Here is a 23,165-nt window from a genome sequence, read left to right as displayed (position 1 = left end):
AAAGTACTTTAACTCATCAAGCGCATTGCAAATTTAGATCGTATCACTGAACGTGTCAACACTTGATAGTGATAAAACTGGAGGTAATTATGTTTCGACTGTTATCTTTAGAAAGCTTTTAGCAAGCATTTTTGCCAAGTGCTATTTGGGAAACATGGGTACTTTACATGTGACTGATTAATATCAACCACAAGAAATGATTTTGCGACCAAGTTTTGCATTTATATTGCCATTTGGGTGCTTGAGAACAATAAGTAAAGTACAAGGTACACAAACTGAAATGTGCTTTAAGTAAAGTACAAGTAAGCAGAAAATATCCAGGATAGAGTCGACGTCCAAGACGTAGTAGCACAACAAGGTACACACAGTGAAGCTTTCTTGGTTTATTGCATGAAAGCTACAAGTACAAGTAAAGTACAAGTACTGAGACACCTGAGCGCTTGGCACTCCAAGTACGTTCACTGGACTGTTGGTACTGGACTGTCCGCAGGGGCAGATCCAGGCCATCGGTTGAGGAGGGCGGCTTCTTTGTCGGAGCGCATGGTGGGGGAGGGGAGACAGGGAAATTTAATGTATAATCTGACGTTTTGGTGGGCCGATCGCCCCTCCCCCTTTTGGATCCGCCACGGACTGTTCGTCCGGACGCTCACTGGAACCTCATTAGCCCTCGCTCCCGCTCCGCTTCTATCACACTCAGGTCTCGCCTTCAGCAGCGTCTCTGGAACGTCAGCTACTTCGCATAGATTTCTACAGGCAAGTATCGGCACAAGGTCTCCGATACAAAAGAGCAAAGTATAGCTGGTGGTCATCGGTCCAAATGGAAGTTCTTGGTAAGAAGGCGCTGCCCTCCCTGTCGCACTAGGGGTCACTGAATAAAGCTTGCGGTGGCTTGTGCGTGTTTTTATTTTATTTTAGATTTCATTCTTGTGCACAACTATTTGAAAGGTATACTTGAAACTCTATACATTGATTTTTTATGGTGCACCTTGTAGCTTCCGTTTTTGAGGTTGGCTTCCCAGTATAATCACACGTCAAGAATTCTGGAAATAAACCGAGAACCATCTCGAGGTACAGTTACTCTCTTCAAGCAGTCTCTTCTCTCTCTCTCTCTCTTTTTTTTTGTTGATATTACTGCCATAGGCTTGTGTTGCGCGATCCTTGAATCACTTAGTACAGCAGAAAATGGAATAGCAGTCATCTTAGCTATTAAGCCAGCTGATGACAGAATGGCTTGGTCCATGGTCAAATCCAGCCCATCAACGGTCTGCCCTAAGAGCACTCCGAACCTTTCCGGACAATGCGGGGCTTCGGTCCTCACTGTAACGCTCATCATTATATTTTTACCAAGTTGCTGCGAGCACAGCACCATCATCTGTGGCGAGGAAACACCTCAATCATATAGTATATATATAGTTGTCATGAAGTTGTTGCAATAGTAATCAATGCGCAGGGGCACGCACGCACACACACAATCACAACAGGTGTTATGGCATTTCTGATCGACTGAAAAAGAAAACGAAAAATCTGAAGATGAAATGGTGAGGAAGCAGTCGAGCTGTATGGCCACGGTAATCTATTACAACAAATCGGAGATTGGGGAGAAATGCAGACGACAAGGTCCCTCTTTTGCGGTATCTTGTCTTGCCTGGATTTCTCCCCAATCTCAGTATTCTAGTGAGGAACGGACCTGTGACTCCAGGACACGTAGGACAGAAAGTAGAAGAACAACGCCTAAAACTAACGAAAAAAGAAACGCAAATGCAATCCAAGATATCGACGAGACATAACAGAGAAGAAACAGGGGCTAACTAATGAGTGAGTCCAGTTAACGGGACCATAGTTCGAAAGTCCGTAGATGAAATACAGCAATTGCCCACGACGCACACTGCACAATGTACCCTGCCTTTAGGACAGTATGCAAGACACACAAACACTTCACTGCGTGTCGAGAAGGTCACATGATGTCAAAAATTATACAGTTGCGTGCATGGCCGGCACTTGATGACCCACAGGCCAGCGCCCAATAACTTTTTCGGGGATAAAAGGACTTTACCCAGGTGTGCAAGCGACGATTCGAAGATACCGCGATGGTTACGGTATTTAGCGCAGTCTTGAATGACGTGTTCAGCGTCTTCATGCCATGTCGCGTTCGCTAAAATCATGTCACACTTCTGTCTTCACCGTGTCTACTACATGTTCTTCTTTATTTTCAGCCGGTTATTTGGTAAGAAATCGGAATGTCAGGTATACGCCTTTCACTCTAAGTGAATTTTCTGAACATCACTTAGTTCCTGTATGAACGTAGATAACCCTGAAGTCTTTATTTATTTGCATTAGAGGTCTATGTTTTCGTTTGGAGCTCGGCCTCTGCATTTCTGGCTCTTATGATGTAGTGGGCCTCGTGATGTCCAATGGCGTTTCTTCGGCTACTCGCTTGTTTTCTGTAATAATGTCACTCAGCACAGCACAGCAGCACGGACAGGAGAATCCTAGCAAGAAGTAGTCCTGCTCATGGACGTGGACGTTCACGTCATGTCTGATGAACTAACAGCTGTGTACTGCACGATGGTGGCCGGTTCTGTAGTTTCCAGAGGCTGCGCAGCTTTGGTAGCTGTAAATTACGAAGATAAATAACTATCGATGAAAGATGAAAGTCACTGAAAAGGTTAGCCAGCTGTAGGACTCGAACCCACATCTTAATTAATTAACATCTTAGTCTTAGTTAATTTCTTAGGCAACTTGAGGCCTTGTATGTGATTGTCCTTTCTATGTTGTTCCAGCCTCAGAACATCAGTTATATCATGTTCAATAAATAACTATACAGGGTTTGAGCACTGTGTATGTAGGAAAGCAAACGCCGTGTCAGCCAGCCGATGGCAGGCTACAACGTCCCTGCCTATTACAAATTCCCTGAAATTGTTGTCGTTGGACGTGGAAATCACAATATGAAGAGCAAAATAAAAGCTGAAACGCTATGACTACACTGGTGCAGCTCAGACGTCGCCACGCCAGCATTAGAGAGCTGTTTCGAGACAACATCCCACTTATTGGGATCTCATCAGCAGTGCGTACACTCTAAGAAAAAGTAAGAAAAGAGTAAGAAAAGGATTAATTTTACTCCTTCTGGGGACTAAATGCATTGCCACAAAAATAGTCCCTTTCGGGAGTAAATGCACGGGAGTAAATGAATGTCACAGAGTGGAGACAGCATTTCACGCTCTGTTTTAAGAATTCCAAGTACATAATTCGTCTGCATGCATGAAAATACGTCGAATCAAACTGTCAACCGTGATATATCGAGTGATATAAAACCTTGCGACATGCATAGGGCACAATTTGTGAAGAAAGAAGCGCTATCTCTTTCTTACTCTGTGTGGGTAGAAAATTGTTAAATTACGCTGTACAAGTGCGTCTCTACGCATGAGAGGAGGGATTCAGAGGGAAGAGGGAGGGCGCCGCCGTAGCCAATGGGGCTTTCCGAGTGGAGCAACAGGGAGAGGAGATATGCGCAGAACGCTCGGTTACTTGCAGAGCGAATACAGCCGTATGCCATCATATTAACCAAGAGCCTGTATTCATATATACTATTGCATTCGGAAGACCATTTGCGAGGTTCAGTGACAATTTGCAGTCCCGATGAGTAAATATCGGGGTTAGGGGAGTAATTACAGTCTAAGGGACTACAAACTGCAATTACTCCTCATTTAACTCCCTTTTTTTAGAGTGTAGGTGGGACAGCGCTCGAGGAAGCGCCGTCAGGTCACGTGGAACGTGATTTTCTTCTGTCAGGGTGAGAGCCTATACCGGGGCAGAGTTGTACACGTTACTCGAAAAAAGTAATTGATTACAATTACTACTGCGCGAAAAGTAATTCTTTACCGTTACAAATTACTTCGTCCAAAATGTAATACGTTACCGATTAAAAATATAACGCGTTACTTTTCCCGTTACTTTTAAATTGTGGGTCATAGCAAAGCCAACAAGCCTGCAGTGAATGCAACCATGCAGCTCTTGTGGCAAATTCTAAAATGAGACACCAACATACATGATAAGTGAAATTCACAAATACACTTGAAAGCAACATACAAAACACATACACGCGTTTATTACAAATTTATATACACATTTAACAACATCGAAACATCCGCTTCGTTTTGTTACTATTGTTATGTTCAGCCCGCACAATTTATCAATACAGTCACCTATTTTACTGTTGCTCCAGTAGGTCGCGGTTGCAAGGGATTATCATATCCCAAGCAGCACAGTGTACTGAAAGTCGAGTGTAATAGGGATGGACGGGTAGGTGGAAGGCCTTGAACAGACTCGTGAAACTAAAGAACATACACATACCGTCCACCACTATTGTACTCGACTTTCGGTACATTGTGCTGCTTGGGTTACTGTGGTGTGCATGGAACACGTGTGGACTAGAGACGGCATTCACAGTGACCTCTGCGTCATTGCTTCAGTCGAACTCGTGGTGGAACAGAACAGATTGGCTTGCTGAAAAGGGTTGCCACTGTTGACAGAAGGTTAAAAAAGTAATCGATTACTCAGTAATTGATTACCGAAAATTTTAATCAGATTACTTGGAAAATTACTTGCTCGCAAAATTAATTGATTACGTTAAAAATTACTGAAAAAAGTAGTTGATTACTAGTAACGCAATTACTAGTAACGCGTTACGTACAACTCTGTACCGGGGGGATCAAAGGAAGCTTCTCAGGGAAGGGGGGGGGGGAGGGCACCTAAAAAAAGGCCGGCGGGTGTGTGTGTGGGGGGGGGGGGGAGATATGTACACAGCGGTCTGCTGCATTTTCATTTCACACGAGACTTCGCGGTACGTATCTAAAGCCGGCATAGATTAGAGGGAGAATCAGTCAAAATAATGTGGATTTCGAAAGAGCCAAGCAATGTTTGTGACGGGGTCTTTCATTCCACGAGAATAAATTTTTGTACTCAAATGCTCGTTTGATGGCATGAAACACTACTGTGTACGAGTACTGATATGGCGTCGACAAGATGATTTGAATTCGAAAATTCGAATGCATTCTTACCATGCCGTTCTGCATTTCCACAAGGAATGCGGCGACGAATCTCTTGAAATAAGTGTACCATGAGACACCAGAGAAAACCTGCCATCCCGACAACTTGAAACGTGGCTCGACTGCCGAACCACTCGAATCCAGCTCCACCGACCATGCCACCTAGTGCTGTGCCTGCAAGATAGTGTTGTGATAGCCAGTTAGAAGATTGGGCCATGAAATGTTGAAAACTATACGGAAGCGAATCCTGAAATCTATTTGTGCGTCATTTGACTTCACCGCTGCCGTGCTGTAGCAGATGAGTAACGTCATTGCAGTAGTGACGGCAAGCAACCATCTGAGTTACAACGATACGCCATTACAGGTGTTGGACTGTGTCTAACGACGTCTGTAGCGTCATGGCCGTCTGCGGGGATAGCCGCCAAATAGATGGAGATATAGTGGAACTTTACAAAACGCAGACGTCGTCATTTTGGGAGTAATGAATTGAATTAATTGTGTCAGTCGTGTTGTGTAGAAAATCAGCAGCAGGACTCAGTATCAGTAACGCGCGTAGAGTTTCAAGCGGAATACGAGCTTTCATGCCAAACAGCCGGAATATGCCTCACTCAATCCATTCAAACATAGTTCCTACATTTCTTCAGCAAATATCTATATAGGGCTGTTGCCCTCTATTTGTTGGATGAATGCGTGTAACTGAGGGGCCTTTTAGACAGAACGTATTTGCGTTCTTTTCAATAAGCCCGAGAGGGCCTTAGGAACTACGGCATCTGATTCAGTGGACATAATTAAATTAGAAATCTGTGACCTGGCAAAAACGCTGTCTGTAACGCGTTGGCCCATTGCAGGCTGTCACTTTTCCAGACCTTCACGAAAGTTCAAAGAAATGGATCTGCACTTTCTAGTCAACAATCACGTGCTCGAGCAACCCTGTTAATTGGAAGAAATACATGTAACCTGATAGGACAATGTTGGTGTACGAATATCCCGCGTCTGGTTGATCATTCATCATCAGCAGCATCACTACCCATTCCCTGGCACGAGTGTTTTTTCTTCGTCTCAAAATAGAATGATTTAGTTGCCTCATGCCTGACAAAGGAGACAGTCGTTGTCTGGCTTTGTTCTTCGAACGGCTGGTCCACTGCGTACTTCCTTACTTATACTATATTAAAGAAATGCTTCACAATTATATCATATTGACAATTGCTTTGTTTTTGTTAATCGCTCTGAAAACAGGCTCAGACTTCACCGTTACAACAGCAGCAACACATGTAGTTCAAAAGCATAGGTATTAACAAAATATCATTAGAAAAGACTTGCCGATTCCTTCGAAGAATCCCGTCACTAAACCCAACGTTGTGGCCTCTGTACCAGGCGGAGCCACATCTTCTGCGTAAGAAGGCATTGCAGTAAAGAAGGCCCCGAGGGCCAGGCCGAGCAACAACTCTACCGGCAGCGTCACCCAAGGATCCACGATTATGGAGTAGAGCCCGAATGTGACCGCCATAGACAGAAGCGCGGCACGCAACACCACGACGTGTCCCGTCTTTCTGATCAGCCATCCAGCACAGAAGAATATTGGCAACTCACCAAAGCTCCGCACTGCTACGGTGGCGCCCATAACACCCTGCGATGCTCCGAGATGCTTCAGATACCAAAAATGGTATTGCCATACAATGCCAACAAAGATTCCCCCCATTGTCGCATCTAATAGGAGGACAACAACTTTTCTGTTATGAAGGAGCATCTTCGTAACGTCCTTAACGATTTTCTGCGACGTTCTCGTCTTCTTAATATCACAGATCCAGATACACGCAACATCTATTGCCATCAATGCAGCGCAGAGGTAAAAACCTGCAGAGTAGTCCACAGCACCTCCCGAGCCATAATTCAGCCAATCAATCATGTACCCACTCACAGGCGTAAATATTCCCCAACCAACAGTTCCCCACAGGCGATGCAAACCGAATCTGTCTTTCGCGTCGGCACCTTCACATTCGAGCAGATCGAAACACGATGCGTCGGTTAAGGAATTAGCACATCCAATTGCGGCATAGTTCACCGTGATGAAAACGAAAAAAATCCAAAAGTAGGTGGACGTCAGTGAAGAACTGTTGGAGCCTTGTTCACTGGGCTCTGTACAGGAGACGTTGCATGACAAAATATCTTGTGGATCAGAAGTCACGGGCAGAAGGAAGGTACGGTTCTCTTCATCGAACACAGTGAGACGCTGCGACACCGAACACAAGCGCGATGACGCCTCGGAACTGCATAAACAAGTGGCATCGCATGTTGTGAAAGTTTGGATTGTCATATTTGGCACGGTCAATGCCACTTGACGTTGGTTCCTCAACGAAGGAATGATGTCCACTTGGGCGTTCTGTTCCGTGACTAGTGGTAATACATGCTTAGATATGACAGGGATGAAGTTGATAACACCAAACGAAAGAGTGACAACGATGACGAAGGCGAGCAAGACGGTTTTCATTTTACGCGTGTGGTCCACCATGGCTCCGAAGATGGGCTTGGAAGCAGCTGAGAAGAACGGGGCAATCGTGTAGATGAGTCCTACTTCGGCTGCTGACACGCCCTTGTCCTTAGCCAGAACGCCGATAAAGGGAAGAAATCCTGAAAGTGCTGTAAAAACAGAGCTGCGCGTTAAAGGAGCACTATAGGGCAAAAATGTTTTCTCATGGAATGAAAGTGTTACCTTGACACGGAAACAAATGGAACGTGATTGATCCGTTGTGTTGTTCATAGTTTATGGCGAACACTCATCACTTTTTATCGAGAAGCACGCGAGCCAACAGTCGCGTGACTGTTTTTCTTTTTTTTTTCTACGGGATGTGTTTTTATCCTTCACAGAGTTTTTATAAAAACGATATGAGAGCAGCATAGATGTCATTTTTGCAGTTGAGTTATACGGCTAGGCGGACATCCTCTCGAAGAGGGTATGCAGGTACGATATCACTAATGACCTAACGATTTATTAATTGACTCTTTAATTAGGAGATTTCAGGCAAACGCGAGATAGGAGGACGGGAGACAATCTTCGTTGAAAACCATTCCATGTTTTAAAAAAAAATATTGAAAAACGCATGTGCGTCGAAATATTCATTATGGAATTTTTATATGCAAATGAGCCGAAACCGAAACAGCGGTGCAAAGGAGCGCAGGGAGCACAGCGCTCATTCCATGTTAGAGGGCCGGGGATGATTGGGTATAGATGTAAAGAGAGGGAAAAGACATATTCCCGAAAAAAATATTTTCATTTTCTTTTTTTCAGCCGCTCGTAGGTTGAAACCAAACAAACAAAAAACTCAAAAATTCAAGATAACGTCTTTCGTGCGCCTGCACGTTGTGAGGCACCTCAGTTTGTTTTCACATTCAGTGTACAAAGTACTTCGATGAGCAGCGGAGAAAGATCGCCATCGTCATTCATCGCTTTTGCTTTAATCGAAGTATTATGGCACTTTCGTAAAATAGTTTGTCCGCTGTCGATCGAACTTTGGATGCATTTAATTCTCTTCGTGCGAACTCCAGGAAAATGGGTGAATAACAACACGGTGTCATCTCTGCCAAAGCGGCACGTCACCGTCGGGGGAGCAATCTCTCAAATGCACTTCGCACCATCGCCGCCTTGATTGTTTTGAACGCGGGATTCTTACGTTTTGCATCATAACTTTGCACTGCGATGCTCAATCCCTTTGAAATCTACAGGGATTGAATGTCCTTCAAAGCTTTATATGTTGACAACACAATGTTCCGCTAGCATGCGCAGCGTAATCCGTAGCGTAATGCGTAGCGTAATGCGTAGCGTAATGCGTAGCGTAATCGTGTAGGAGCACGGCACGCTGGCACGGGTGCACCTTTATTGGGTAACACATTGTATACACATGTCATTAAACAAGTAACACGCTGTAGTAACAGTATCTTCATTATTTTCATTTTTTCCAATTTTTTTAGTAAAAGACACGAAAGCCTTTTTCCGAGGCTAAAAATTTTCCGAAAATTGTACATCTCTAGATTGGAGTAGGTGCTTATCTGCTGGCCAGATCAACCACTTTGCGGGAGCTTCCGCCAGCGAAGGTGACGAGCTTCTGAGGCGCGCGGTTTTGGCCCATTTGCACAGCCACATTCAGCCATGGATGTTTCATGGCACGCGTTCGTTACTGCATGGATGTGTGAGAAAGGAGGATTAGTGACGGAACCAAAATAACAAGAAGACAGCTTTCTTGGTTGGCCCGCTCACTCTCCGTGCGTTATCTCTATCTCTGAATGACACGGCGGTTTCGTCACAACTAAACGGACAAACCTTACTTGTAACATCGCGGCGCCATTATTAGTGAGCTTTAGTATAGCGTACTCTGTCGCCTGTGCGTGCTTACTAAAACTCACTATTGTTTGTTCCAACAGTAGCCAATAAACAACAGCCAATGAACAGCGCCTTCGGATAATAGGTAACACCAGCGAAAATCCTCGTTTGGTATTTCGAACGCGTCTTCATACTCATCACAAATGCGGAGTGGGCGGCGCAGCAGTAAACGAACGGCAACAAAAGCGGCCGCCGTTTATCTAACAATCTTCAAAGTTTGTCACTATCTATACTCGGTCGAAAAAAAAAAGTGCGCAACGTCATTTTTTGACGTCACGGAACTTCTGCGAAAAGCTTTATTTTCTCGTTCATTGAGCTTTGGTTTGACGGACAACACACACCCTCATGTGGGCCAGGGAGACGATGTAACATCTTTCCAAAACTGTTTACATTGCAGAAATCTGCAAAGAGGAGGAGGAGGAGGAGTGTGCGTTGGGAGGAACCCGAGAGGTCTGCCTGCCTGATTAGGCGGCATGTTTCTCGGGAAGGGAAAGATGGTGGACAGGAGGAAAGGGTGAAGTGGAAGACCGAGCGGAATCCGCTCGTGGGGAGGATAGCTGCGTCCATGGGCCGACTTCAGGGGAACTGTGCCGGCATACGCCTATTACACATCTGAGGGAAACCCAGGAAAAACCCCAGACGGCACAGCCGGCCCGCGGATTCGAACCGCGGACCTCCCAGTCTCCAAGCGCACGCGTTACCGCTGCGCCACCGGAGCTGGTGAAATCTGCAAAGACCCCATCCTCCCGAGCATCCGAAACGTCATTTTGACGTCACGAAAATATTTCAAAGTACGCTCGTCTGGGTAAACTTGACCTGAGGTTTGATTGACAGTCAGGCATGCTCATGTGGGCCACGGGAAACATCCATTCCTTCCTTCCATCCCTTATCTTCCTTCCTATCTCTTGAACTTTCTTCGGGTGGCTCGGCAAAGTCAACTTTGCGTCATAGCGATCTGTTCTTTTCTTTTCTCATGTCTCAGGGAAACTGTGCGCCATTATCTACGCCTCGTCGCGGAACACCGCCGACACCCGTTGGTCTCGAATCCTCAAAAGGCGCAGGAAGAGCAACATTTCTCGCTGCATCTCTGCAGTAAAGTCGTTGCTACCGGTCTTGGTTGGCAGATCAATCGTCCCCAGGTCCCCTCCATGGGTCTTTTCGATACTTTCAATCTCCGTTCCTGGGATCAAGAGCAAGGCTCACGCTGCAGCACCTGTGTTGAAGGAACTTGCGCTAGACATGATGCAGTGCCGCTGCCGTACGCACACTGCAGTATTTACAGATGGGTCGACCAACTTACACAGCCCCACTGCTGCCTTTACAATTCCGAGTGCGTCATCGTGCCACGCATACCGTCTCTCGCACAGCACCTCATCCACGTTTGCAGGGTTGCATGCCATTTTGTTCTCCCTCAAGCACATATCCGCCCATATCAGCAGCTGGTGATATATTGTGACAGCTCTTCAGTGTATAGCGAACATATATGTATTCGTGGATCACTGGCGCCAGTGGTAGTGCAACACTGCAAGTACTGGAGCAACTAAGTCGTCTTGAGGTAAGCGAGCACTGTCTACTTGCACACTGCGGCATCTGCGGCAATGAAGAGGCTGAGGGGGCTGGAGCAGCTGTGTACAGGTTGGGACAAAAGTTTGCGGAACACGTTGCGGTGTACTTTTTCTTCTGTGCGACACCCTAGCGGCCGGCGGAAGCGGGTGAGTTCACTGCTTCGGAGGGGTGGAAGCGTGTGGAAGCGAGGGCCGAGGAAGAGAACAGTACTAGTGGTACTAGTTCCGGTGTTGCTTGGGTGTGTCTGGGAAGTGGAAGCTACCGCTGTGTGTCGTACCGAAGAAAAAGTACGCCGCTCGCGTGTTCCGCAACCTTTTGTCCCGACCTGTACCATCCCCGACCAAGCGTGCGGATTACCATCCCCAAAGGTGACAGGCGAGCTTCGTCAATGATGTGGTGAGGCCTCTCGCACATGCGCAATGGCCCCGTAACGTTCCATCAAGAGTCCTGATGCGTGAAGTGGACCCTGACCTTTGCTTTTCCATTCCCTCTCGTGTGCCTTGTCATCTTGCATTGCTCACGCATAGGCTTCGTCTTGGTTTTGCGTTCATCCCCCATTCCAAGCATCTGATAGGCCGCTCAGACTCCATGCTCTGCTCTCGCTGTGATGTTTTGGCGGATACCAAGCATGTGCTTCTCGACTGCGATCTTAATTCCTAAAGAGCAGCTCTGCAGCAACCATACGCGGCCCTTGGTCTAACCAGATCGACCACCGTCAAGCTTTGGAGTACTTCCAGATTTTTCTCCGGGACACCCGTCTCCTCTCTACACTCTTAGAAATGAACTTCACCGCATAGCACGCTCCTAGCGAACCATATTATCGAATGATATCGTTATCTGCCCTGATTTGCTGAAAACGGGAGGCGTACGCCTTTTTTGTGACACTTATAATTGTCCGCAAAAGAAAACAAACAGAAGGAACGAAAATGAAAAGAAAAATGAAGAACACAAAACTAAAGCTGAAGAATCACACACTCTGCCTTGATCCTATGATGTATGCAGAACTGGTATAGAAATAAGAGGAAGGAAGAACAGAAGAAAAAAAAAAGAAGAAACAGAGAGAACGTAAACAGTGAACATGTGCACAACTGAAGGCATTACGCCTTTGAAAACTGAGTGCAAAAGGACCAAAATGCATTGAATCCTCGGTGTTTGACCCGAACTGCACGCAATATAATGTATATGGTCAATGAAATGGAGCAGCGGGAGTTGAACCCGCTCCCAACGGATATGCGTTCCGAAGATCCTACCGTTACACCTCACTGGCAGCTGCTGGTACCTTTTCGACTGTTTCGTTCCATTGATCTGATTGTTTTGGGCGAAATTCAGGCTATGTGTTGTGTCATCCTCTGTGTTTCTTCGCCTCACCTTCTACTGCGATCATGAGTATGGGCGGATACATATTTTACAAATTGCAAGATGCATTTTTGGGGTTGGTGCCTCTTCGTTCTTTTGACCCGGGCGCGCTGAGCCCCAAAGGTTGGTGTCAGTCTCTTAGCGGGACTTCCCGGGGGAGGCGCCCCCCCCCTAGTTGATGTTCCGGGGGGCCAAGGCCCCCGCGCCCCCCCGCAGTCGGCGCCCATGGTTACACGTTTTAGGAGGTAATAGTTGTCGCACATGTTGTGCCTAAAAGGTTGCCAACTTCTACCTGCTACCTACAAATGATGGGGTTACCGCTTCTGATTCGGTGAGCGAGGGGGGGGGGGTACGCCTTTTTGTACCAATTCGGATATATGATAATTGATTTTACCACCCTTTTACGACTTTTACCAGACGCCATATTCAACTAGGTGGTAACTATAGAAGTTACCACCTTTTCACACCCTTTTATCTTAGAGTGTAGAATAAATAATAAGTTCAGCCTAAGAACAAAGGGCGCTTCGTTATTTAGCGAGGCACCGAACTTCGTTACTTAGTGTGAACGCCGACATTGAACGGTGCCGCCGTTATCAGAAATGATTCTACGACACACTATTCTCATCCCTTTTAAACACAGAAGTTGATTCAGTCAAGTGGATCACTGAGCATTTCCCTTGTGAGACGTATCTTTTCTGATTTTAGGTTAGCTTCTTAGACTCTACGCAAGGCACTTTTAGCGGGTAATCATTGTGGCGATGATAGGGTAGCCACTATCACGGATAATGCCAGCCTCCCCCATAGCCCTTAAGGTATATGCATAAAACATACTCGAGAAGCTCAAGAACCTCAAAAAGTCAGCAGATACTGTTGTTGTCACACACTCCTTACGGAGTCTTATGATCCACGAGACGAAAATGAGACTGTACACCGATGGAATACAATGAATCACGTTGGTGCCTGTTTAAGCTACATCGTCAATACACGTACTTTTTGTTGTTGTTACACATGTCTCACTGAAACTAGACGAGTTTGCACGAAAAATAATAGTGGATGTTTGGATCATTCCATTGGTGGCTCAATATCGGTTGATGCGCTTGTTTGCCGTGAGAGCTTTATTCCAGCATCATGACAGCTCTCACTGCTACCATACAAACGAAACGATGAGTTGCGCGACAAAACACCGACAGCGCGATTTGATGATTTCGGTCGCGAGGTCACCGACTCACCGGAATAATAGAAGAAATAGTGGGCCTTCATGGGCACTTCCTTCCATCGCACCCCGATCATCCTGCCTGGATTCCAAGATCCGATCTTCAAACGTCCGGGCGCCTCCATAGCTTCTCCACAGTGGAGGCGTTCATTCGCTTCCGCACCGTCAACGTGCCAGACTATTCTCAGCTGACGCGAGGAATTTACACAACGTCCCGCCGAGAGAGCAATGCATTTGCGAAACTCAACGTTTGCAAAGTGAACGGGAAATAGTCGGGCAGTTGGCTGGCTTCCACTCACCTCGTTATCGGTCAAAGTCAATGCCACAATCTCAGCCTTCTTAAGATTATACGACAAGGGCGTCGAGGAAACTGAGAGAGAAGATCCCACGTATACGGGAATGCGGTAGGAATAGAGGCGTAGCGAGCGCTCTCTGTACCCGCCGACCGAAGGGGGCCCCGCAAGGGAGGGGCCCCGTAAAAGTGGCAAATAAAAATAAAAATAAGAATACAAAAGTTCGCAGATGTGGTGCAAGTTACTGTGGCTTCAAATAGTCCCATAAGTTGTTCCTCCGTGTGCATATCCCCCCCCCCTGCAGGGTTGAAAAAAATCCGGATATTTAAAAAACATCCTGTCCAGTGGTCTCTATTTGATAAAACCGGATTTTTTGGATTCTTTTGGATAATATGGAATATCGACCAGTGAGCAGGAAGGCCAGGCCCCAAATGTGTTTTGCGCTGGCCCATCCTTTTTTGGATCATCTCCTATAGTTTTAGATTATAAATCTCTAGGCAGACAGTATGGCAGATTTATCTCTAAAAGGTGTCCACTGAAGGTCCCAACAGGGGTCGTACCCATTTTGATGCCGACAGCGCCCTGCTTTAGAAGTTATGTTTTTCTTACGAAATTCATTTGGATTTTTATTTAAATAATGAGCGCCTTCCACTCATTCACACGGTGCGCAGCTTGTAGCTGGTATTGGACAGATACTTGTAAAAAAGAAAGTTCGTCGATTGGTGCACCCGTACGCGAATTATTTAGCCCGGGGATTTAACTGAAACACCCTGTATATCTACACCGCACTCTTAGAAAAGAACTTCACCCCATAACACGCTCCTAGCCAACCATAATCCCGAATAACAACGTCCTCTTCCTTGATTTGATGAAAATGGGACGCGTACGCCTTTTTTTTTACCAATTATGCCGTACATAATGGTACAAAAAAATGCTCCGCCTCCCTTTTTCAACAAATCAGGGGCGAAAACGTTGTCATTCGGGATGATGGTTGGCTAGGAGCGTGCTATATGGTGAAGTTCATTTTTAAGAGTACAGTGCTGCAACTGGATCTGCGTTCACCAACTCTCAACTATTCAAGATCGGCTCTGGCCACTGTCAACAACCTGAAGCTATCGAGCACATCCTGCGAGAATGCCGAGCATACCATTCTGCGCGCGCTCTCTGGCATGCTCTGGCACAAGCTCTGGCACGCTGGCGGACATCCTCTACCCCGGTGGTGCTTGTGCCGAACGTTCCGCTAAAGCAAGAAACCGTGTTCTCTTTCTGCAGGTGGCGGGGCCCAACGACCCCTCTAGCACTTTGCACTCCCCGACGGCCGCACACACCCTCTACGCACTTCCACATTTCATCCTCCATCCGTCTTTTTTTTTTTTTTGTTTGCTATAGTCGTGTCGACGCCCACTTCTGTGTAGCCAACAACGGCGAGCCGATTCTATCATTCCCCCCCCCCCTTCCTCCGTGCGTTCCTTATTGCATTTCGTTTTATGGTTATGCGTGGAAGACGTAAGGTCGTAAGACGTAACGTCGAAAAGTAAATTGCATAGAAATTAGTGGGGTTAAATAAACCCGAAAGAAAACAAAGCAAACTGAGGTTAATAACGAGACCCCTTCGTTCAACCTCTCAAGTTTGTCCCTATTCTTTATTGTGGGTTTCTAAACACTCAATACCGATACTCTTTTGCGTGGATCCATGTTATGCGGAAGACGGGCGTGGTGTAGAGTAGAGTAGAAACGGGTGATTTCAAGCAGAGTCAGGCAGGGTTGTCTGGTCGACCTCTGAGATTTCTTTTCCTTCCAATATATATTGAAAACTAGTGGTTAAAGCACATTGGCGGGCGAAATATATGAAAATATCTGATAGTTGTCTTTTTAAAAAATAATCTTCGAGACTGACCATTTCGAGCACTGCGCTTCCCCGCCATTTTCAGGCCCCGTATCTTCGTAACCAAAGGGACAGTCCGGGAAAACCGGAAGTTGATTTTTTCCAACTGCCACGGAGGCTTACATGCTGTGTGGAAAGTTTCAGCTCACATAATGGCGTGGTTTTCGAGATGTCGAATAAAAAATACTCCTCTGAAGACATCCGGTTTCGTTTTTCTCCCTCGCATACTCCTTGCCCCAAGAATCCTCTATGTACGTCAGCCGTCACGTGAGCATGACGTCCCCAATGGACAAAGTGGAGCGGAGGACTGCGCCGTTGCTAGGAATGCAGAGAGGTGTTTTTGTCTATGAGTGTACTGAACAGAAGGCTGCGTCGTGATACCTGTCTTTACATTGACGCTACTCTGCATTTTAGTCTACATAACGCGTGATTACTACTCAAAAACATCGTAATGGACAAATGCTAGCACGCAATAATCAACTATCGCGCAAACAGGCATCCGCAAGTCACGTGCGGCATTGCTCTTATGCACGTTATGGCGGGCCCGCCATATGCACGTCACACGAGAGCTCGTTGCGGCCTTTACTCAGGACCAACTGCGGCATAGAAAAAAATCGATTATAAATCGTGCGATACGATTTCTTCTGAAATATTTTGCACAGTTGTTGTGAGGAGTATTAGAAATCATAAGGCGGTATTTCCAGGACCTATGTTTTCGACCGGACTGTCAGCGGTTATTTTTTTTTACACTTATTACGTATGCGCTGCAGTACTGTTCTCTCTGCCTTTGAGGTTATAGATTCTGCAGGTGTCCAGATAAAAACTCGCAAAGTCGCCTCATTTGCAAAAATTCGCACTTTTTCGGCGCGTAACTGCTGTCTGGCAAATACCAGAAGGTTAAGACGGGTGGTGACATCGTTCTGTTAGCTTTTAAACGATCTTTCCATACATCTAAAATATATCGTTGGAAAATCTCGGACATACGTCCTAACGCTCGTTTAGTGAGGGGTGGTAAGGCAAAAACGCGCAACTTCGGTTGCGTATTTTCCATATTCGCCAACTCGCGACGTGGTTCACATTCTTCACATATGTTGTTCATAACATGCTCACATAGCATAGTGAAAAAAAAAAAGAAAGAAAAAAATCCACTTCAGAAATGTATGAAGTTCATTTTCGGGCCTTCCGCGCACACTTGCCGTGGCTGGTTCGTGATGGGGGCTGCGAGGGCGGACAGTGGAGTTTCGTCCCTTCTTGGCTTCATGTTACATTTGCGGTGGTCAAGTTCTGGCTTATAAGGTTTATTACGAAACAAAGTTGAAATATCAATCGACAAAGACAGGGGTTACGATCCGTAAGTCAGCATGAACGTTGGCCCCATACGTGCAAAACAAAAATTTTAAACATGTACGGTCCTTAATGGATGACGAACAGAAAAGGGGACAAAGTTTAACAGCGGAATGCTACTTTCGTGCATGCACTCTTCGAAGTTTTCGCCGTGTACACTTCACGAATGCCATTACTTGTACATCCTGTTTTCCCCAGACATGTGTGGACTGTACTCCAGGATCGCCCTAGAAGTGGTCCTATTCTCGTCTCTTTTTCTTCTTTTTTTTTATACGATAGTTTGCGATGCCATGCTCCTGCAGATGAAGCATCTAAATATTGGGCAGCTTCGTCTTTCTAATTGTCTTATTTGCCGTACATCTCAGGTTGTACAGTGTGGCATTGGCTTGGTGGGTGGTGGTGGCGGCGACGAAATACCGGCTTGCTGTTGTTGGCCTCACGTATGTGGGCTGCGTCCACGACTGTAGCCAGGATGAGACGAGATGGTGTGATAACAGATGAAGGAATGATGACGGCCGAAAATTAAGATCTAGGGCAGTCACTGCAGAGTTGGCGAGAAGTCCGAGCAGTACTCATAGCCTTTGAGCGAGGCCAGATTCCTCGAGAAAGTAGACGAGGCTGCGAATTTTGGAGCGTCTTTCTGTGAAAGAGCTGACTGACCACTGACACCACCGCATCCACTCTTCTCGAGTCCCGCTGTATTGTTGACTGATTAGATTAGTCACAAAATTAGTGAGCCCATCTTCCTTATCGTTTTAGCCTACCACTCCCTATATCCTTAGTTTACTGATTTGCTTTATTTTCCCCAACCAAGTCAACAACTAAGGCCAGTTCTCAAACTTTGCCCCATTGCTTTTGCACTTGAGTGTAACGCTGTATCGTGTGCTTCAGAAGAGCGCCGACACCCCAGTGCTTTACAATTAACTCACCTCAAATTTCCGATAGATCTCCTTGTGTTGCGGCGTTAGTATATTCTAAATTCATTTAACTAATCTGGTAATTTATATTTAATACCCTCCACTACCCTGAACCTTTTACACTGCCACTGTTTCGCGAAGTTTTTTGCTCGTAATCTTAGCCGCTCCCTCTCAAGCCAAGTTCGTACGTAGTAACTGATTATATTGCGTACTCGTTCTTTACCCCAGCAGTCACCACCATGCACCACTCTACACCTGTTTACCCAAACTTGATATGCGATTTCGACGGCTACTAGCATGTAAAATTTCTGTTGTCTTTTGGTTACTTTCCCCACATGTATTCCCACAGCTTCTTGAAACGTTAAGTTACTTAATCCAAAATATTTATTAAAACAGGAACACAGGTACGCCGGTACCTTACACGCATAGCTGGGCGGCCTCACTCATGAGGACCCTCATGAGGACGCCTCACCCTCATCTCACGACGATGAGGTGAGGGTGAGTGAGGCCAGACCACGCTGAATGTTCCTCATAAGGACAGTCGTGAGGCATTGTCCCTCATGAGGCCCACCGTGAGGGCCCTCATGAGGCCAGTCGTCGTGAGGCTATCAACACGTGAGGGTATAAAGCATTCCGTGACCGTGAGGAGCCTCACTGATGAGGCCCTTTGTGAGGAACCTCACGGATGAGGCCATGAGGCTTTTCGTGAGGGGCCTCATGGATGAGGTCATGGATCCATTCGTGAAGAGCCTCACGGATGAATGGGGAGCCAACGTATCTCCTCGCTTGGACAAGGTATATATGGCGGAGATGTCGTCACACTGCGCGAAGGGGAAATTTGAAGATCTTCGAGGATCGCCATGTTCAGTTCTTAGGTTTATTTCCCCCATATATGCAGTCTTCCATGAAGAACCTCAGAGGTGAGGGCATGCCACTTTTTCATGTGGGACCTTACAGATAAGTCATGATTCTCTTAGGCGGTCGCGTTAAGTTGTTGCATAATGTACTACCCCGAGACTAGGGAACACGATTTCGTTGACGTTAAGTTGTGTCTTGGGCGCGACGGTACCTCTCGTGGAATCGTTTTTCTGTCTGTTCACTGGAATAGCAACGTCATTTGGAGAGGCCCTGTACTGCGTTTTTAAAAGCGCGTGCAACTGCTTTCCCACGCCAATTTCGAATGATTGCAAGTGGACACATGCATGCCATGTTGTGCCAAAGGTGCCATGTGCAGTATTTTTGTATTTTCTTTTTCAACAAATCTTGCCACAACCGGGAATGTAACGTAGCTTTATTTTTGGTTTGACGCTTCTTGTTCTTAACAGCATAAAGCTCAATATCAAGCAGGTTTTAAAGACTGTGCGACAGCAATAATGAATGAAGTGCTAAGGAAGGAATTAGCAAAGCAGAACAAACAGACAACATTCAAAAACTCCCGGAAGACAGTCAAAGCATTAATAAATTGAGTTATTAATAAACAAAAAGGAAAGAAGAAAGGGGCATGTCATGATTGAAGATGAGGGGAAAGCGATGAGGACAAAATGGACTGATGGAAGAGGAATTGTGGTCTATTTCGCTGATTGCAGTCTTCTAATTTCAGTTCTCAGTGAGCATACCTTGACGTAAAGCAAGCGTGCGAGACTGAGACCAAACAATCAGCTATACCGACGTCATGATAACTCTTTATTTTCACAAGTTGATAAATTGCCTCTTGTTTGTCATTGGCGGTCCACCAGAAATACACGAAGTGTTCGTCTTATCAGGGATTTGTTGAACGAACAAGTTCCCCGACGAGCTCGATTGTCTCGGGTTTGAGTGATGACCTTCGTGTGCGTTGTAGCGAGCCAGCAATGGACAAAAGTAGGGATGTGTCAACCGAATCCGCGAATCATCGAATCCACGAAAGGCGGGGATTTGCGATTCGGGTTGCCCAAAACGGCGAATCGAATCTTTCGAATCCACCAACTACGTTTGTTTGTTTTTCAAACTGGCACGTCCGGAGTCCGCCGAAAACCTCATTGACCAGCGGGTGTTTTGTTGTTGTTTGTTTACATTGCTCTGAACTGAAAGAGTTCATGCAGGAAATGTTACATTACAAGTTTAAAAGTAACTTTGTTTTGCTTTTGATAGCTGCTTCGTTTCATGGAAATAATTGAAACTCGAGAATTTATGTATTTCATGTAGTCGATGAGCAACCACGTTAAATAAACTAAAAAAAATGGGTATATTTTCTCCCGAAACTGAACTATTATTTGATTCGTTTTTCATTAAACAAATGTATCATGTTCTGCTTCAAAACACTTTCCAGTAGAAGTGTTTCTTTTTTTTTCTGGCTTTTTCAACTCCTTTTAAAGAAAGGATTTGAAAGATTCGTAAGATTCGTGGATTCGCAGAGCCTTCCTTGGATTCGGATTCGGACAATTCTGGATTCGTCCCATCTCTAGAAAAAAGTATTTCAGCTGACCCTGATGTAGCTGGCATGCCAAAACACACAGCAGCAAGCTTCGCAAGCTGTGGGTAGATGCAAGAATTTCTCTTCCAAAATGGAAGTGGTCTTCATCTACGCTGCATAGGGCTCGCAAGTATCTGTCCAACTCCGTGTCGTTCGGCTCAGGTGAAGCTGGACACGCCATGTCGAGCAGGCAGTACATATCATCTGGGGCTGCCTCCTAGTGACTGGAACACACGTGAGGCCATCAGGGTATTCATGAGGCGAGAGCTCGTGAGGATGAGGGGTCGTGAGGCCATGAGGGTCCTCATGAGGTGAAGGTGTAGAGGAGGTAGTGTTCCTCTACATGAGTCCTGACCGGCGATGATGGAATGTCCCAGCGGGCAGATGGACGTGGCCTCACACTAGGACGGTGCCGGTAGAACTGCCGTGCCAGCGCCGTAGCGCGTGGCAGCAGAGGCACGTCTTCGTCATCACACACGGGCCGCCACATCACTCCCCCCCTCAGACGCGGAGCGGTGTAGAGCTGGCGGTTGAGATTCCGCGTCGATACAGGAAGAGGAGGAAGACGGGCGACACGCAGTACAGGGACGGCTGGTCTTGCGTCTTGTGATGAGTGGGCAGAAGTGGCGGGCTGAACGGTGCGGACAAGAGCTGGCCGGGAGGGTTCCAGGGGCGGGCCAAAGCGGAGAGCATGCATGTAGGCCGAAGTGATAAGAGAGTGGGGCGACAGAACCGCGACCGGTTCGTGAGCGTTGAGCTCGTAGTGTTGTCACCACAGAGAGTGCCGGGGAGGACCATCGTGAAGCACGTGGAGACCGGGAGTAAAACTCACTGTGGCCTCCGTGCGTGACCCCGGTGGAACGTTGGTCCCGGTGCCCCTTGACCGCAATTGGATGGACTGGACTGCCACTATGTTGCACAAAAGCCAGGTGGGAAGGCGAGGCGGGCAGGGTTCCTTGACCGCTGGCGTAGCAGATGCGGGTGGCCCGGTCGACAGCGGCGTACCGCGACCGGTACAGGAGCGTGATGCTCGGGAAGGTGCCGCTGGTGGTAGCCCGAGGAGTGCCATCGTGAAGCGTGTGGCGACGTGACGCAGAGTGCGAGACCATGGCGACGTGATCTGGGTAGATGGGTAAGGTGGGTAGGACCATGGTGTGGCGCGGTCGGGCGTTGCGATGAGTGGAGCCGCGGTGAATTGACGTCGTCGCCTAGCGGTTCCTCGGTAGAACGTTGCACCGTACCTTCGGAGGTGGGCTTGCAGTAATTTGGGATGGTGCTTGGCCGAATTATGCCGAACATGGTGTTCGTTGTTCGGGTCACCAAATGTGGAGGATGTAGTGTTCCTCTACATGAGTCCTGACCGGCGATGATGGAATGTCCCAGCGGGCAGATGGACGTGGCCTCACACTAGGACGGTGCCGGTAGAACTGCCGTGCCAGCGCCGTAGCGCGTGGCAGCAGAGGCACGTCTTCGTCATCACACACGGGCCGCCACAAAGGTACATGAGGCCATGAGGGCCCTCATGAGGTGAGGGCAGGTGAGGACTCGTGAGGCATGTGGGTCGTCATTAGGCTAATGTACGTAAGGCGCCGTGAGGACATGAGGGCCTTCATGAACTGAGGGCACGTGAGGATGAGGACTCCTGAGGCCATGAGGGCCCTCATGAGGTGAGGACACGTGAGGATGAGGACCCTCATGAGGTGAAGATACGTGAGGCCGTAAAGGTTGTGAATAGCCTCATGAGGTGAAGGCATGTGAGGATGAGGACCGTGAGGCCTTTAGGGATCCCGATGCCCTGTGGTGAGGTTTGTGAGGGTAAAACATAAAATGGAATTGAGGGTGAGGGCGACTGAGGCTAAGTTACTGGTGAGGAGAATTTGGTGAGGGTGAGTGAGACCGATAAAGTCTGTGCTTCGTGAGGTGAGGATGAGTGAGGCCACAGGAAAATGCCCACCTATGCTTACACGCGAAGACGGCGTGCCTCACCGTTTGTATTTGATCGGAAAGCTCGCAGTCCCTTCTGCGGCTTTTCCCCCACAGCTAAAACTTGCCCCTTGCTGGTATGACCTCATGCGCCATTTTCCTCAAGAATGATTTTCTTTTGCCTTCTAACCAGTAATTCTTTTCCAACCTTCCGCTGTTATGGTAGATTGGTTTTTCTTTCTTTTTGTTTACCAACAAACGCGTTTTGGAGTAGCCAGTTCTGACTGGGTCGGGACTAACCTCTCCATATTTTTCTTTCTTTTCCAATCCAATCCAATCCAATGGTAGATTGATATTTCTCTATTTCCCTCCCCCTCAGATATCTGTATAATTCTGCGACTGCGATTCCGTTGTAGTCCTTGTTCTTGTCTAACCTTTTCAACTGCAGCAATGTGTGCTTTCCTGCTTCATAAATTGCTGGCTCCCATTCCGACATTGGACTCCTGTGATCTATCCCGTGTTGGCGAAAATGTCTTATGTTTATTCCCAGTCAAAATTTTGCTACCTGCTGCCCGATGTCCTTGCCATCCAACATCCTATATATCCCATGTAAATCATGTGCTTGTGACAATTGTTTCAGAGCAGCAATCTGTAGGCCCCCAACTTCAATAGGAGAAGGGTAAGCAACAGAAAACAAGTACACACATCTCGGTATCATAATTCTTTTGTCAACCTGCGCTCGATGTGATGTGATGTGATGTGAATAAAGAAAAAATGGGGACGTGAGTTTCGACGA

At 46.8% G+C, this 23,165-nt stretch overlaps 1 protein-coding gene across 2 annotated transcripts in view; it reads right to left on the bottom strand.

Annotated features, from left to right (window-relative positions):
* Nucleotides 1–374: 374 nt before the first annotated feature.
* LOC135385446 (major facilitator superfamily domain-containing protein 6-like) overlaps nt 375–23,165 on the bottom strand; it is a 41,686-nt gene continuing 18,895 nt past the window's right edge. The window contains exons 1-4 of one of the 2 annotated variants that reach the window (XM_064614761.1): nt 13,572–13,881; nt 6,366–7,682; nt 5,058–5,219; nt 375–2,611 (exon numbers count right to left, since the gene is read on the bottom strand). In XM_064614761.1, coding sequence (XP_064470831.1) covers nt 2,526–2,611; nt 5,058–5,219; nt 6,366–7,682; nt 13,572–13,680 — 1,674 coding nt within the window. In that variant the 5' untranslated portion in view covers nt 13,681–13,881 and the 3' untranslated portion in view covers nt 375–2,525. Of the gene's footprint in view, nt 2,612–5,057; nt 5,220–6,365; nt 7,683–13,571; nt 13,882–23,165 lie in introns of those variants that run through there. The other variant, XM_064614762.1, reaches the window with a different exon arrangement.

Source organism: Ornithodoros turicata, chromosome 2 (assembly GCF_037126465.1).
Source record: "Ornithodoros turicata isolate Travis chromosome 2, ASM3712646v1, whole genome shotgun sequence".
Classification (NCBI taxonomy): domain Eukaryota; kingdom Metazoa; phylum Arthropoda; class Arachnida; order Ixodida; family Argasidae; genus Ornithodoros; species Ornithodoros turicata.
Note: the sequence above shows the minus strand (reverse complement) of the source record. Positions and strands in the feature narration are given on the sequence as shown.